General features: G+C 36.0%; 1 protein-coding gene across 4 annotated transcripts in view; it reads left to right on the plus strand.

Annotated features, from left to right (window-relative positions):
• The window catches only part of CAMSAP2 (calmodulin regulated spectrin associated protein family member 2), a 79,242-nt gene that overhangs the window by 25,377 nt on the left and 37,839 nt on the right, over window positions 1-16,026 (plus strand). For all 4 annotated transcript variants that reach the window (XM_051625018.1, XM_051625020.1, XM_051625019.1 and 1 more), the window contains exon 3: window positions 15,281-15,442. In XM_051625018.1, the coding sequence (XP_051480978.1) occupies window positions 15,281-15,442 (162 nt within the window). The remainder of the gene's footprint in view (window positions 1-15,280; window positions 15,443-16,026) is intronic.

Consider the following 16,026-nt stretch of genomic DNA (forward strand, 5'->3'; position numbering starts at 1 on the left):
CTTTTCTTTACAAATTTGGCAGTTGTTTATCTTCAGGACTTTCCATCATTGTGCTGCCAGCAGCATTGCAACTAAAACAGTAACAGATGAGAGTCACAACTTGTTCTTGTCTAAGCCCTGTTCATTACAATAGCAGGTCCATATGCAGGAAAGATGGATTGGAACTCTTCTATTACAGAATAAGTGACACTTCCAAATGGGAAAACTTGTTGAAAATCAGAGGCATTCAGAGAACTTAATCTTAAATTATTGCTTGAATTTGAGTAGTCTTCAAATGGGAAATGAGTTATTTTTTTGACTAAACATTATCTGAGGCATGCAAATATGGTGAATATTGTCTCAGCATTTTCAGTTGTCCAGAGTTGTACAACACACCTTTAAAACTGCCTCTCAATTTTCAGTTGAAAAGGCTGAATGTTTTTATGTAGGTAGTATTTACTAAAACAACACAGCAGGTTATTTCCTTTTATCAGCTTTTCCAGTTCTATTCTAACTGAAATTGACAGGTTTTAATTCTTTATTAAATTTTTTTCACAAATACTGTGACTACACACAAATCACTGTTTTCTACAGTATTTTTAGTGGAAGCAGTTTCAAAGACCTTCATCTACAGTTCTTAGATGTTGAGACTCTTCTTCCTTTGTAGCATTTATCCCACAATTTAATTTGTTTTAGTTTGCTGCTTTTGTCTCAGTCTTTAGCTGTGAGCTGTGTGATTCAGGATGGATTTCTTTTCAATGATAATAATGAGCATGTGCTGCTAGATATTAGTGCTTTGCCAAATATTTTAAGTAGGTTTCTCTTAGTTTTATGATTTTTCAGAAGGTTAGTTTTATAACAGCATTGGAATGACTGTTCCCTAATGGGGAGAAAGGGGGAAAAGTGAATTAGGCTTTTGTCTGGAATTAGTTATCACAAACTAATAATACAAACAAGTTGTCTTCCGCATATTCTTCTGTCTCACATATAAAACTCACACCTTTTTGTCTGTGTGTTGAAAGCTAACTGCTTGGAACTATCAAGATAAATGCACTTTGAGTGAAAGTTTATTTTATTCCTGTAATTTTAAATGTTGTTTTTGTTATGTATTGTTTAACTTTTTTCTTAACTTCTTTAAGTCCAGTGTACAGTCTCAAAGGTTAACATTCCTACTTGCTGTTATGATAAGGAATGTAACCAGATTGACCCTGTTACATATTTGCAGGACCTGTTTTTGCAATCTTTTAGATATTTCAGATGCATTTTTAGAGGATGCAACCAGCTGCATTTGCATAAACAGTTTGAACCTGATTATATGCTGAAAGCTAAATTATATTTTGAGGTGAAATTTTTGAAAGCTTGGTAGGTTACTTTTTTCCCCCTGGTTTAGATTGTTGTAAATTTCAATATACAGAAGGTAGTGCTTAAGATAGAGCTGCTTCCTGTTTCAGTGAAGTGTTTATTAAATTATTCAAATACAGAATGAAATCTTACCTGTATATGTATTTATTTTTGTGAAAGCTGTTTGTCTTCATTTCATCAAGCAGTTTGTTTTATCATAATTATATAGCAGTATATTTGCAAATATGAATACATTCACTACTATATCTTGGCAGTACATACGTTATCAGTAATTAGGAGAGAATTAAATTGTTTAATCTAGTGTCATGTTGAACGACCAGGGTGTAATGGCAAGTTTTCATGTTAGATTAGGGTAACAGTAAAACGAAAAGGTCCCAAGTTTATTAACAGCTGAACAAGACTTGTTAGGCAATTGTCTGGAACAAAAAACAACTGATGTTGGAAATTGTTTATTCCCTTAAAATCTGTTCAAAACCAACCAATTTCTAATATAGAGAGTATCTATAAAAACTAGATTGAATGTATTGTTTCTATATCACATTGTGCACAGAAAAAAGTAAAAAAAAAATAGTGCAATGCTAAATATGTTGCCATGTGTAGTCTTGTGACTGAAAAAAGTGTGATATTAATCTCCAAATATGACTTCCTGTCTCATTCACTTCCAAAAAGGAACATGCTGTTTGAATGAATGATTCACATTGTTTAAAGTCTGTTGTAACATAATTTACTACATACACTGAAAGCTACACTGACATCTTATTCCTATACATAATTGTGTGTGTGTAAATGGGTGTGATGGAAGACTGCTATTGGACCAAATCTACAAGTAGGGAATTAGGACATTAAGAATGTGAAAGGCCTTAAGTTTTAGTTCACTTAGCATTAGGTAACACTTTTAATATGTTAACTGGCTTCTATTGACTTGTTACTATGGTTGCAAAATGAAGTGTCACTGCTTCTATGACAGAGATGACCATCCGAAGATAAGCATCCAGAAGTTAAAGATCACAAAATTACTGAACACAGGGGTGAGGCTGTGTGCATTAAGCTGGCTACCAGGGACAAATTAATTAAATCTTATTTTCTTATTTTTTTCCTTGCCCTCCCACCATAACCTTAAAATAGCAATAAAAAGAAGATCCTGTTGCATGGAATTAGATTAGCATGCATTTCAGTCACCAGAACCTGTAGCTACATCATATGTGGCTGTACTATTTGATTTAATGGAGTAGCAGGCTTTCATATGGTTTGTAAATCATTTAATAGACAAGAAGTATGTGCAGATCCATATTTTGCATACCTCTAGTGGTGAGACTTAAGGAGTGTTGGATTTTATATCAGCTTGTTCAGATTAGTATGTTTTGGTGATTATGTGCTTGCTTTGCTATGGCCAAGCCCTGATTTTTCCAGTTCACGTCCCCATCTTACACTATAACACAATTTTTGTTCAAAATCCAAAAAGTTAAGATAAAGGCAGCGTTCAAAATAGCTTTTCTAGTTTGTCAGTGATACACCTAGAATTGCCAGAAGAATTTACAGTTTATATAAAGAGAATCCCAGTATAGCCATTTAGGGATTAATTTGAAATCTGTTATAAAGGTCCTGAATGATAGAAGTATTTTAAATAGTATCGAAGGTGAAAGTTAAAAGAATGGCTGTTATCATGCCTTTTCTCTGTTTGAACCACTCTGTAGTCCTAGCCAAAGCTGTCTGGTAGATCAGTGTGGTTCAGTTGCCTGCCAGCCAGCAGTGGATGTGGGAAACATGTGTCTGAGCAGCAAACTCTGTGAAAAGTGCTTCCTGCTGCGGCTGCAGCGTCCTGTCGTACGGCCTGATACGCTGCTCTTGTGCCTGGGTGAAGGATGGAGCTGGAAGCACATTTCCTGTTGGGTGACCTAGGATGGTACAAGGAAGGTGCAGTTTATAATGCACAAAGAAAGGACTGTACCTCTGGTCTGTAGTAGCTGCTCTGGTTGAACCTCTCTATGCTTGTTCTTTGGAAGTACAAAACTGATTTTACTACATCTGAGATCACTCACTTCTGTACCCATACCTTTCTTCTGTTGTGGGATAATAAAACAATGTTTTAAATTAATGTGTCTGCCATAGCTGTATTTTATACACTAGGTACACATTCTTTACTGGAAGCTAAAATATCAAGACCAAATACCTGTGTTCAGAGAGAAACAGTGTTAAAAAGGTGATTTAATAGTTGAGGGTCATATATGGGGATCGTTCCTTCTGTCAAACCAACGATTTAATCATTATGCAAAGGGCTTGTGTGGTTTCTGGACAGCACTTAACTACTGTCCTTGGAAGCACAGCAAATACATTCCAGTAATCACCGTCTTAAGTAATTGGAATATGTTAGTTATAAAATTAAAGGTTAGAGTTATCATTTTTCATGTTACTGTTTTGTGGTTTTATGTTTAGCTGCTTTCTCTGTTTTGTTTCATTTATCAGCCTGGCCACTTACTCAGCTTGGCTTATTTGTGGAGAAAAGGAGGAGTCATATTTTGCCAAATAAAATAGTTGTTTACTACAATGTGAATGGGTTATTGCTGCAACTGACTTGACTGTTTTGAGAGCTACTAATTGTGTAACACCTCCTGGAATAACATGAACCAAAAAAGCATGAGGACTGAGAACATGATTGTGTGTTATATTGTTTTAAATAGGCTTACAAACCGTCAGTTCTTTCATTACCAAAGGGAGGTAGTGGAGGGGAGAGACTTTTCTGATTCATTTTTGTACCATAAATATGTCAGTTTACCAACAGATATTTGTGAAAGATGAGAATCGCCATCGTTTTACCTTAGTTGTCAGTTAATTGAGAAGTAATCCCTAGTTCACAGTGGTCTCCAGTTCTATTTTAATTCTTTGGAAAACAACATTCTAGTCTTTTCTGTGTGTAGGCCACAAGCTAATTACCTTTTTCATTTTTTAAAAATAAAGATTTATTGGAAAGAAAATGTGCTTATTGAATATTATATAATCTCCATAACCATTTTTCATGCCTTTACCAAAATAACATTTAAGAAAAGCTATAGTTACTGTTTTGCTGACCTTCTTATTTTTATGAAAAGCTGCTTAAAGAAAGACACTGCTTAAATTCTAGGTTATTTGAAGTGTAGTGATGGTTGAGAACAGATGTATTGTAGGTAGCCAATCCTTAGCACAACCCTTTTTTTGTCTACTAGTCTACTCCTGTTGATCTGCAGCAGTTCCTGATGCAGATATAGGCCTGTATGGTACTAGCTTAGCAGAAGCTTGTAGTGATGGGAACTACAGCTAGATGTCCTGCAGAAATCTACAACAGTGGGTGAAGTAGACATCCCTGGGTGCAAGTAGTCTATTAAAAAGATTATTGGTACAGCAGGGGCTCTGTGAAAGCATGCAAATTGATTTTCCTGAAGTATAAATTATACACCTGTGTAGGCATATAATAAAATATATGTAATATATATGTAATAGGTATATAAGAGGTACTCTGTACTGAGTACAGAGTTAGTTGGGAAGATGAAAAAAAGATCATAAAGTTTAAAGTAATATAATTGTTCTGTCTGTGTGTGCATATGTACTAGTCTTTCTCTGAAGAAGCCCTACTTTGCTTTGGGGATTCAAAATCCATCTTAAAGCTTGGTGTCTATTCTGGATTAACTGAATAATTGGAAAGGCTTTTTCATAGATTTATCAAAACAAGCATAATGTGCTTTTTCCACTTCTGCTATAACATTGCTGTGGACCATGTTCTCATTTAGCAGCCACTGTTGTGGCTGGCTGGCCACAGTGGTTTAATAAATAGATGAAAAAATGTCATTCAGCTGTCTGACTTAGTAACACAGCTAGTCAGCAGCTTGTCTCTTACAGGGTTTTACTACATTAACAGCCATAGAGAAACAGGTTTCTTGTGATCAGTATATAATTTTCTGTGTCTATTTAAATTTCTTTAATGCTGCTGATAGAGTTGGTTTAAGTAGGAGACTGGGAAATTTCTTTTGACCTTAGCTGATATTTTAGAATAAAATGTTTGGCAAGGTTCATTTCACTCTCATGTCTTACTGTGCTGTGTTATGGTCAATAAACTCTGCACTCCTGTAAACCTTGAAGGAAAAAGTTAAATAACTCCTATTCTTAATGTAACTGCCATTACAGTAATGAGTGTGATGACCTTATTTCTCTGCCCTTTTTACCCTTTTTATGGTTGGTAAAGAAATGTCAAGGAAATGATCAGGAGCCTGTCCACATGCAAATGTAGGGAAAATTCATATGTATTCATAGAAAAATTGAAGGTTGTTTGGTTTTTTTTGTAGGAAGTATGCTGAAATGAACAGACAGTGTTTTGATTTCTTTAGCCAATGTTTTCCTAGATCTACAAAGAAATCTAAGCCTAAGAAAAATTGTTATGTTTCTCTCCTAAAATCAACAGTTTAACAAAAATCACAAAAATTCTTCGTAGGGCCTTTAGCAGCAGCTTTATTAAAATATGATGATACTTGATATGTGACAGAATACAGTTGTCCCTAGGTCTTGGATGTCTATGTATCAGAAGCACTAGCTTCAACACTAAGTTTTTTGTTTTATCTAGGATGCTAAAAGATACAACTTTCCCCAACATAAAACAAAAATACAAATTTGGACCAAGAAGGACGGCCACCTTTCAAAAATGAAGATGAGTTTTGCAGCAAAACCCCAGGTCTCTTGTTTATAATTAAAGGTTATTCTTAACATGCCTTCCCCAAGTAATTTAAGTCTGTATTTTTGCAGTATTGTATTTTGGCAAGAATCTCACATAAGTTCCAACCCAGAGCCTCATTTCTTGAGAAAACTGAGTAGAGTGTAGGAGTTGAAATCTTAGTCTGGAATGTCAATCCCAGAACTGTGCATATGCAGCCTTCTCACTGTCAGTTTAATAAATGAAAGGTTAAAAAAATGACATGAAAGTATACATAGAAAAGCAGAACAAAGTTTTAAGGAGCTTGTTCAGATGAACATGTAGGAACCTTGTATTGGCTCTTCAAGCAAAAATTTACACTTGTTTCTTCCTTTTGAAAGACAGCATCCAATTTATTTTTGAGTTCTAACACCATATTGTAACAACTTAGGTTCTATGTGGCAGGCTGGATTAAACTAGATTAAAGTCTGCACCTTTTTATACTTTCTTTGAAGGTATTCTGAATTTATACCAGAGCAGCGTGGCAACATGCACTGTTCAGCTGGGCTTTGGGTGAGCTGCAGGCTTTTTAGTAACAATCCTGGAATTTAGCTGGACATTTCCATGGATGATTTGCCCCTACTTTGATGCTTTTTTGCTTTGAGAAATGAGGGAACCGTAGCTAACTTTTTCTCTCTGCTTCTAGGAAAGCAGTGTTCTGAGTTGACCTTCATGAAAAAGAAAAATTAAAAAAAAAATAACTTGACACAAATATAGTGATACTGAGCACACGGTATTTGAAGCCAGTACGAGCTAGAAAGTCTTTCTCTACATTTTAGCTTAGCCATGTATTTACCATGAGGCTGGGATTTTGTACTGAAAAGGATACCGGCTGACTTTTAACATGATGGAAGACATTCGGTGATTGCCCATAGAGGCTGTAGGATCTCCATCCTCATTGATACTAAAAATTGGTCTAGAGAAGTCCTTGTGAAACCTGAGCTAGTTGGAGTTGCTTTGGGGCAGGGGGTTAGTCTTAAGTTTTCCTAGGTTTCAAAGTTCTTTCATATATTATTTGACTTCCTTTCCAGCAAATTATAGAAAATGAGAAATTTCTTACATGTTTTCTCAAACTGAGACTCATTTTAAATTGCAGTGAGTAATCAACCTTCCAATCTGTCATGTCAAACACAGTAATTGAACAAACCAGTGTACTATGCTGTTCATGACTGTCGTTAAAGCATCATTTTTCTCTCACTCTGATTAGTACTGTGTGCAGAAGAGCTTGTTATTAAAACTCAGTTCATTGTAACTCAGGGTGGCTGGACAGTAAAAAGAGATGTCAGATGTTTAGAATTATGTAAAATTAGAGAAATTATATAAAATAAGGGGAAATCTTACTAATTTATTGTTGTGATATCAAGTTGATGGCATGACTTCTACCAGATGGGTCTTTTACATTCATTCAATGCTTTAAACCTTACAGGGATTGTGAGATCAAGTGTCACTTGACCTCACTTGTAAGATCAAAGTCACTAGCTAGTTTCATATTAAGACAGAAGCGCAGATTAGTCAGAAAGCATGTTGTATCAGTTACCCAAGCAACAAAAGCTGGCATTCAAAAATGACTACCAATATTTAACTGTGAAGTGGATCCACTAGAAGTTTGTTGCAAAGTTTCAAAACTAGTCTGCTCTGGTAACATACTGAGCAGTGGCTCTCAGTGGCTTTGTCGGTGGGACTTAGTAGCATGCTGTGGTGCAGTGCCAGGTGAAGTCATGCACTGGAGAAGACATGCCTGTGTTTCCTCTTCCACTCTCATTTCTGTGAATTAGGACCCCAGTCCTACACATAGTCTTATTTTGCGATCTCAGCCTATTTTCTCTCTTTCTGTTTCTAGCTTCCTCTTATGTTCCTATAGCACATCACCCAAATCTGAACTCTTCACCCCAAATTATGTAGGAGCCCAGCTTGTCTTGTCACTCTTCCTGAACCTCCACGAGGAAGTGGTAGTTCTCCAGCACTCCTAAGGCTGTTTTCCTTTAGCAGATGTTCTGAGATGAATGGGCTTGTATACTTCCTGGTGATAACTGCCTCTGAAGGTGTTTTAGCTGAGCTGCCAGAGAAGTTAAACCACTGCTTTTAATGTCATTACTATGCAGGTATGAGTGAGTCAGGAAGAAGGAACTTCTTTTCATTTATATATGGATATAGTTGTTTTATAACTGAAGCCGTTTCTCTTTTTCCCACTCCTATCTTCTTCAAAGATTGGTGGAGATTGTTACAACAGAAGAAATTCAGGTAGTGTTTTGTGTAATAACTGCTTCTTCTTGGTTTAAATGTCCAGAGTTTAAGAGCAAGGAGACAATGCATGTAACAAAAAAAGTAACAAAATGTAAAAGTAAAAAAATGTAACAAAAGTTTTTGTAAGGGATTTTTGTTTCTGGTTTATCTGGACAAGATTTTACAGTGACATCAAGGAAAATCCTTAATTATCTGAAAAAAGACCTAAATATTTTAAGAGGTTTGAGGCTTATGTGGTGCTATGTATTCATCTAAACATATGTAACTATCTCGTTATCAGTTATCCTACATTTATTTTTCATATTATTTTAACCAGTCCAGCTACAAATATTTTATTTTTGAAACATGGCATACTTGGCATAAGAACTGAAATTCTTTCATGGTTTTTACCATTAGGCAATTAATTCTTCCAGCAAACAGGGTACAGGCAACTTCTGGTGTAATTGGTAAGTATATTAGGGGGAAAAAAATTGAAGAGCAGGTACTCTGAAAACAAAATATGGCAAAATAAAAATAATGTGAGCACCATTTGCTGGTTCTTGATTCCAGTGTGTTTTGTATCAGTGTTTTGTTTCACTAGACCTGGAGGGGGGCATGGTCTCACTTGGCTATATGGATCAGAAGGAATCCAGGAATCTCTGCTAAGTATATAATTAAGATTCAGTTAATAGATCAAATCACTACATTTCTTAACAAGCATGATGAGGAAACCTTAGGTGGAAGAAGTGCTATCAAAATGCCTAACTCAACAAGCACCTGGACTTAATAAATATATTTTTAATAAGATAGTAACTTTTCCCATGTCAGATGTGTATAATCAGTCAAATAATGGTGTTTTATATATATTCATATAATCAAAAACTATATTAAAAAGTTAACCAAATGCTGGTCATAATAAATGTTGACACTATAAAACCATTCCCTCTACCTTGCAGAACCTGCTATGATATGTTTAGCATGACTCAATAATTCTTGTTCTTGCTGAACAAGCATCTGATCAGAGTCAAGCGCTTGTTCCGCTTGAAAATGCGAGGAGGAGGTAGTTCATCGTGATCATTCCATTGCAGGACAAGAATAACTAGGCAACTGAGGTTATTTTAAAATTGTACTAGGCATAAGTATAGTGCGAAGTTAGAAAAGGATAAGGTCCAAAAATCATCAAATGGGGCAGAACTGTCTACTTCAGCCTGCTGTATTTGGTTGATTGAAGTATTTTTAAAATGCTGTTTCTTTCATAGCATCAGAGTTCTCTTCAGTTAGCTATGTGAATGTTGGTGAAATGAAGCGGTAGCTTTGAAATTTGAAGTAGAGTTCTAGCCTCTTGACTCTGCTCATGGATTCCTTCCTCACCTCCTGCAGCATTGAGCCTTAGCCTGTGTTTTTGCTGAGCTGTAATTCTGTAGTTTTCCAGTCTTAGTTGAGATTTGGAATGTAGGTGGTTATCTCATTATGCTAGCAAATTCATGTGAGACTAGTGATCCAGGGAGGGTCTTTGGGGAACCCCACCTGGGCTCTAAAGCTGCTTAGCCTCTTCAAACTGTGTTCTCAGAATCTGCAAGAGACCTGAGTTCAGAGACGTGAGTTCAGCAGGGTACGGGAGGAGATCCCCACAGGCAAACCTTTTCACTGCAGTTGTTCTGTATGTTGAATCCCTTACTTGTCTGCTGTTCCTGTCTTTTATTCTGCTTATCAGCAACCCTGTTTCTACCTGTTTTTTCTCTTTAAGTACATGTCCAATAATGGTTATTCCATATGATCAGTATCTTATAGGAGTTATAAACTCAGTGACTGTTTTTGTGGGGATGATCTCTGTCTTAGTCACTGTATTATCTTTCTAGTTTTGTTTCTTTGCTCTGTCTTGTTAAGAATCAATCTGTGGTGATTATCATGCAATGAAAAGTAACATTAAGTTAAGAACTGGTATATACTGGCAGAAAGTTAATGGGAATTTCAGTTTAAGAAATGTTCCTTATAGTTAGCATTAAGAAAACAGTTCTTTTTAGGAGTACACTGAACCTTCAACGTAGTTGAATCTTACTTGCTTACTTGTATGCAATGTCTTCAGGGTAAGTTTCATCAAGTCCGTGGAATGTACTGTGTACTTAAATCAAGTAACTGGCTAAATTTACTTGGTTTTATTTTGAGCAATATCTGGATCCAAAACTTCTGTTTTCAGCAGGTAGAAACAGTTGGTTACATGTACAGCTATTGGTACAAAGGTCATATAAATATTATCCCAGCTAATTTTAGAGAGCTGATCTCTGATGTTCTTTGCTAGAATGTCCTTTCCAGTGTAGGCAAAATCTTCAGGGAATTTATCTAGAAATGTGTGTGTTGTGCAAGTGAGAGCTACAGTGTGAAGACTTTACTTTTTTTTTAAATATTACTAAATTCTTTAACAAAATTCTTGCAAAAAAAAATTCAAAACATGACCAACTTCCATAAAAAGAAAAATACATATTCCCATTTACAAAAGCTATGTCCTGTCAAAGATAAAATATCATTTCCAAAGCATAGTGACTAGGGGACTTTTTCTTTCAATAAAAGACTCTAAGGAAAGTGTGATTTATTGATTTATTTATTTTAGCATGAGGATGACAATTACATCCTCTGTGTTCTTTCTTCCTGATAATTTCTTCAAGCACCGTAGTAGGGAATGGTTTTGTCTGTGATTTTTTTAAAGGGTCATGCCAAAAGAGAACTTGTGACTTGAACGGATGTTAGGTATAGATTAAGAGCTGTCTATAATATGCAGTATAAATCCATAAGTATCTGTGTTAAAGTATCATATACATCTTCTGCGTAGTACACTTTTAATGAAGTTCTTTGTGACTTGGAGGTGGAGCAAGCTCCATAATCAAAGATGAGACAGGCAGAGAAAGCATTAGCAGTCATGGTCAGAATAGTTCTTCTTCTACAGGTCGGTAAGCTTCTTAGTGAACTATTCAGCAGTATAATGTGAAGCTGTGGAACCTACATTACAGGGCAGAAACTAATGAGTAATCACATAAGACTGAAAGATTACTGAGTTAAAACTCTGGTGTTCTGTGCAGTGTGTAGCTGGGAAAGACAAAACCACATTTGTGCCTTAGAAAACAAAATACCTCTAAGAATTCAGCATTTTGTATTTTTTAATATTTGTAGTTTGCCATGGAAGAGTGCAGTACTTTACACCATTGTAGTGAAATGATCCAAGAATGAAACTATTTTTTAATTGGCTTAAACCAGATCTCTGTGTAACATTTTGTGATAAAGCAGTGTGTTACTTCTTGAGTTGTTCGCTGCTGCTGTGTTGATTTGGATTTTTTTTTAAGTATTTTTTGGTACTGTACTCTATTGCTTAATATGTTAGTGATTTTTAATTATTTCTCTCATTAAAAAGTTGTGGTGGTGGTTGTTTTTTTTTTAAACCATACCTCTGTATTTCAAATATGCTGTGCTGCAGTTCTGGATATGGGAGGTAATAGCATGAAATCCTGATGTTTGTTTGTTTTTTTCATGCTGCATGTCAGAATGCTGATATCTTGGAGGAAATAGCATTTAGAGTACCATGTCTGGTACCAGGCATCAGCAGCTCCTGAGGAGTTCCTTCAGGCATTGTGTTACAGGCTTGTCCAGAGAAAGAAGCTACTGCTGATCATCAGATCCTAGTTTGTGCCCAGGTCAGAATGGTACCTGTATTTCTCCTTCAGGAATGAAAGGTTATTTCCTCATGTCATAATTCAGGGCAATTGTGGATCCAACTAGTAGAAGTTACGTCTCTCTCTTGCTTTTTTAGCTGGACCTAAAATAAACTGTTTCAGTGAGAGACGTATAAAAATTTGCACTTCATTTACTATTAGTAGAACTTGAAAAAAAATGCTTTTTGAGAACTTGAGCAGTTGTGCTGATAAACCCTGTTATTTGGAACAGTAGGGTGTTATTTTTGTTGGAAACTGCTATTTTATGTACAAGTTGCCTTGTGTGCTTATTTGGTTGCTTGCCATTTTCTGGGGGAAAAACCCATAGACGTTACTAGTTTTAAGTGTTTTTAGTAAAGAAATTAGTTATAAAATAAAGTTTGATTTTGCAAATCGGGAAAAATAGCAGTGTCATAGTTTGTTTCTAGGATAATGGAAGCAAGTTGACTCAAATTCTTCTTTTTATCATTCCTATTTAATAAAAAAAAATCTCCTTTTGAACGTCCTGCCTGGATTATAAAGAAAATAATTTGGAGTTTCTTTTGAGACTCTGAAGATGCTTGTATTTGGTAGCTTAAATAAAATAGACTTGTGGCACAGATCCAGTCAGTGTGGGTAAAATTTTATATACACTTGGTTTTGATTGTACAGAGTATTGTATTACTTAAGGTCATTCTTTTCATTATTGACTATGTTTGATTAAGTAGTTTGCAGTTCATTAATACTTTGCTAGAAATACTGAAAATGTGACTTAGCTAGCTAGTTGTAAATAATTTTCTTAATGCATTTATAATGTATTGATCTCGGTGGCAGTTCTAGCAGCAGTGGCTTTCTCTCTCAATTGGTAGGCCACTTCATAGGCATGATCAATTTTTGCAGGCAAACTGATAATCTGCTCTGGGAGAGCTGCCAGTGATTGCTTTTCTTGCAGGACAGTCTCAGAGCACAGACACAGTAGACAGTGAACTGGTTGTGAATCACCAGTTGGGGAAGAAGATTCTGCTTCCAAACGTGCTTGGAGCTTCCTTGACTGTCAGACCTCAAGTTGGAAGGCTGTGTTCACCCCTTGGGCAGAGGGTGAAAAGGATCCTCTTGGGCAGCAGGCAGTCTGACTGGTTCTAGATGAACGTATGAGTCTTAGCACACCTCTAGCAGTAGCATTTTGTATGGGGCCACTCTTAGGTCTGGCTGGAAAATGTGTTGTGCACTGCCTCAATTTAGAAAGCAAATCCAGCATTTTCTTCCTGTTGTAATATCTCCATTTCATTTTCTGGGGAAGTTGTGGAAATGGCACAAGGTTTTAACCCAAGTACCATTCAGTCTAGGCAACAAAGATATAGCAAGGAAAGACCATTAAAGCCATTGCCAGAGACAATCCAAGTCTTCACTTTTTACTTCCTGTTCTGCACCTGCTCAACTACCCTTGTGCAGTCTGAGCTGGAAACCCCTGCAGAACTGCATGGATTTGTATGGCTGACCAAGACTCTGCAATCTCTCGCATGGTTTTGGGACTTTACCATGTGGTACTCTATCTGAACTCTGCACTGCATTTCTTGGCCAACAAAGAAGCTACTCTTTTGTGTCTATGTATAGAATTGCCAAATTTCAGATGGGAGTGCAGATTCCTCAGAAGGCAGATCATGGGCAACATTTACTGTCTTTTCCTACTTAAATACTTTGGGTGGCAAGAATTCAGCTCCCCAGCTCTTTCCATCTGTCACACCCTAGAACTTGTATCAGTAGTTGTCCACTAAAGGTCTGTAAATAAACTCATAAGGCAGATGCATATGGTGAGAAGAGTTTATTCAGAATAAGTCTACCCACAGTGGCAGGAGTGAAGAGGTGCTCGTTCTTAGCCTAGCTGTGCTGTTTGTGCTAGGAGTGTGGATGGAGTGTGTGGCATCAGGAGTCCGTGAGGTCACATCCAGGGTCCAACAAGAATAAGCTTATCCCAGGAAGGATGGCTGTCAGGAACAGTTTTGTCAATATCTTGAGTAGTTAAAATAAGAAGAGTTTGCTTTTTTCTGTCAAACAAAGCAACTAAACTGCATTTTAAAAAGGAGTATGTGCTGCTGCCTGCTTCCAAGGCCAGCATTGTCACTTTCACCAGTGACACAAACACTAACAGCAGCACAAAATCTGTATCTGTTAATCTTTTTCCTGCTGGGAATTCTGCAATAAAATATGTGCATGTACTACCTTAATTACAGTGATTAGGTAGCATGTTGCTGAGTGAGTCATGTTGTTTATTGCTGTTGCCATAGCTGTTATAGCTACCTTGTGAGATGTTTGAATGAATATTTTTTATAAAATTGAAGTGATGGTGTTAACAAGTGTTTGGGGTCTCTGTTTGCATAGAGAGCTGTGATTAAAGGCAGTGTTTTTAAAAATACTGTCTTAAAAGTTGTTCTGGTTCATGGAAAATATTGCTTAATATTTGGAAAGCTCTTGCTGTTCTTATAAAGCAGAAGCAAATCTGTTTAGCTATAGGCACTGCCACTATAAACCGCCATAATTTTCTTATTCATTTACAAGAATCTAATGTGATCCTGGTTGTTACACTACTTTTTGTTGTTGTTTTTGGGAGTTTGTTTGTTTTTAATTGTTACAACCTATGAAATATCCATTGTCTCTCAATACATAACACCAGGAGAAACATACATTGTTTTCTAAGAGAAGCTATCTTTTCTTTATCAATATATGCTTATCTTAAACCTGGTTTTGCATATGTATACAATAATTAGTTCACTAGAAGAACAATAAATATTTTCTATAATTTTGTTTTTTGTACTTAGTATAATTGCGTCTTCTTCCTGGATTATGTCTTTAAAAATAGATAGACTTACACTTATTAACGCAGCATTTTCACTATAATTAAGATTGTTTACCAAAGAGTCTCAGCTTTTATTTCCAGTACAAATAACACTGATCAGGCATGGGTTTTTGTTTTCACTAGGGCTAAAAAATTTAAAACATCTCTTTAGATCTGTTAGAAGTGATGTAATGTTTGAATAATTGAAACTGTTTATTTTTTTCATTTCCAATTCTTTATTTTTGGTGTTAATTTTGTTACAGAAGTTATTTTAAGCTTTTTTTTTTAGCTTAGTGTCCCTGTGGTTTGCATTACATTTTTTAATCTGTTAGGTCTTCATTTGTCTTTCATTTAAATGCTGACAACCAGATAGAATATTTGCAGCATTTACAGTTTTGTTCTTTGCATGTATTGTGGCTACGTTCAGAAACAACATATAAGAAAGTGATCTTTTGCAGACTAATGAGGTGTTGCTGCTTCTCTTTGTAGAGTGCTCACTTGGCCATGATTGATACCCTTATGATGGCATATACTGTAGAGATGGTCAGTGTTGAGAAGGTGATTGCATGTACTCAGCAGTATTCATCCTTCTTCCAAGCTACAGATCTACCATATGACATTGAGGATGCTGTCATGTACTGGATAAACAAGGTATGAGTACTGGAAAAGCAAGCTGTGATTTTCTTTGTAGTCTATATGATTTGATTAGAGTAAGTTATGTATGTATGTAGATATATCAACACTGTGTCTGATACAGGCTGTTCCTTCTGCTGTGTGTGGGTAGTAAAAAGCAAAGTTTGCAGAAATAGGTTAAATATGTAATTTGAACTGAATAAATGGGAAGTCTGAATAAAATACTGTAACATACATTACATATGACCTGTTAGCAGTCATGGTCATGTTGACAGCTGCTCAAGAGTGTCTTGTCTCTTTAAGAGTTGTCATTCTATTGTGTAATTTATCATGATTTAAAACCACGGTATTCTGTTTGTATTTCAACACATATTGCTTGGAGTGATGATCTACCTTCACTGCATAACAAAATCAAGCTAACAAGGATACAGTTAATCAAATGTGATGAGGCATAATAAGGGGCGGGATAGTTTGTACAATGTAAAGCTAACAACTAGTGAACTAGTGTCCCCGGACTGCATCTGAAACCAAAATTTGCTGATTAAGCTTCAGGGCTATCATCTGAAATATTTGTTTAATCTTTTTATTTAATTAGTAATAGT

Source organism: Apus apus, chromosome 7 (genome assembly GCF_020740795.1).
Source record: "Apus apus isolate bApuApu2 chromosome 7, bApuApu2.pri.cur, whole genome shotgun sequence".
NCBI classification, from domain to species: domain Eukaryota; kingdom Metazoa; phylum Chordata; class Aves; order Apodiformes; family Apodidae; genus Apus; species Apus apus.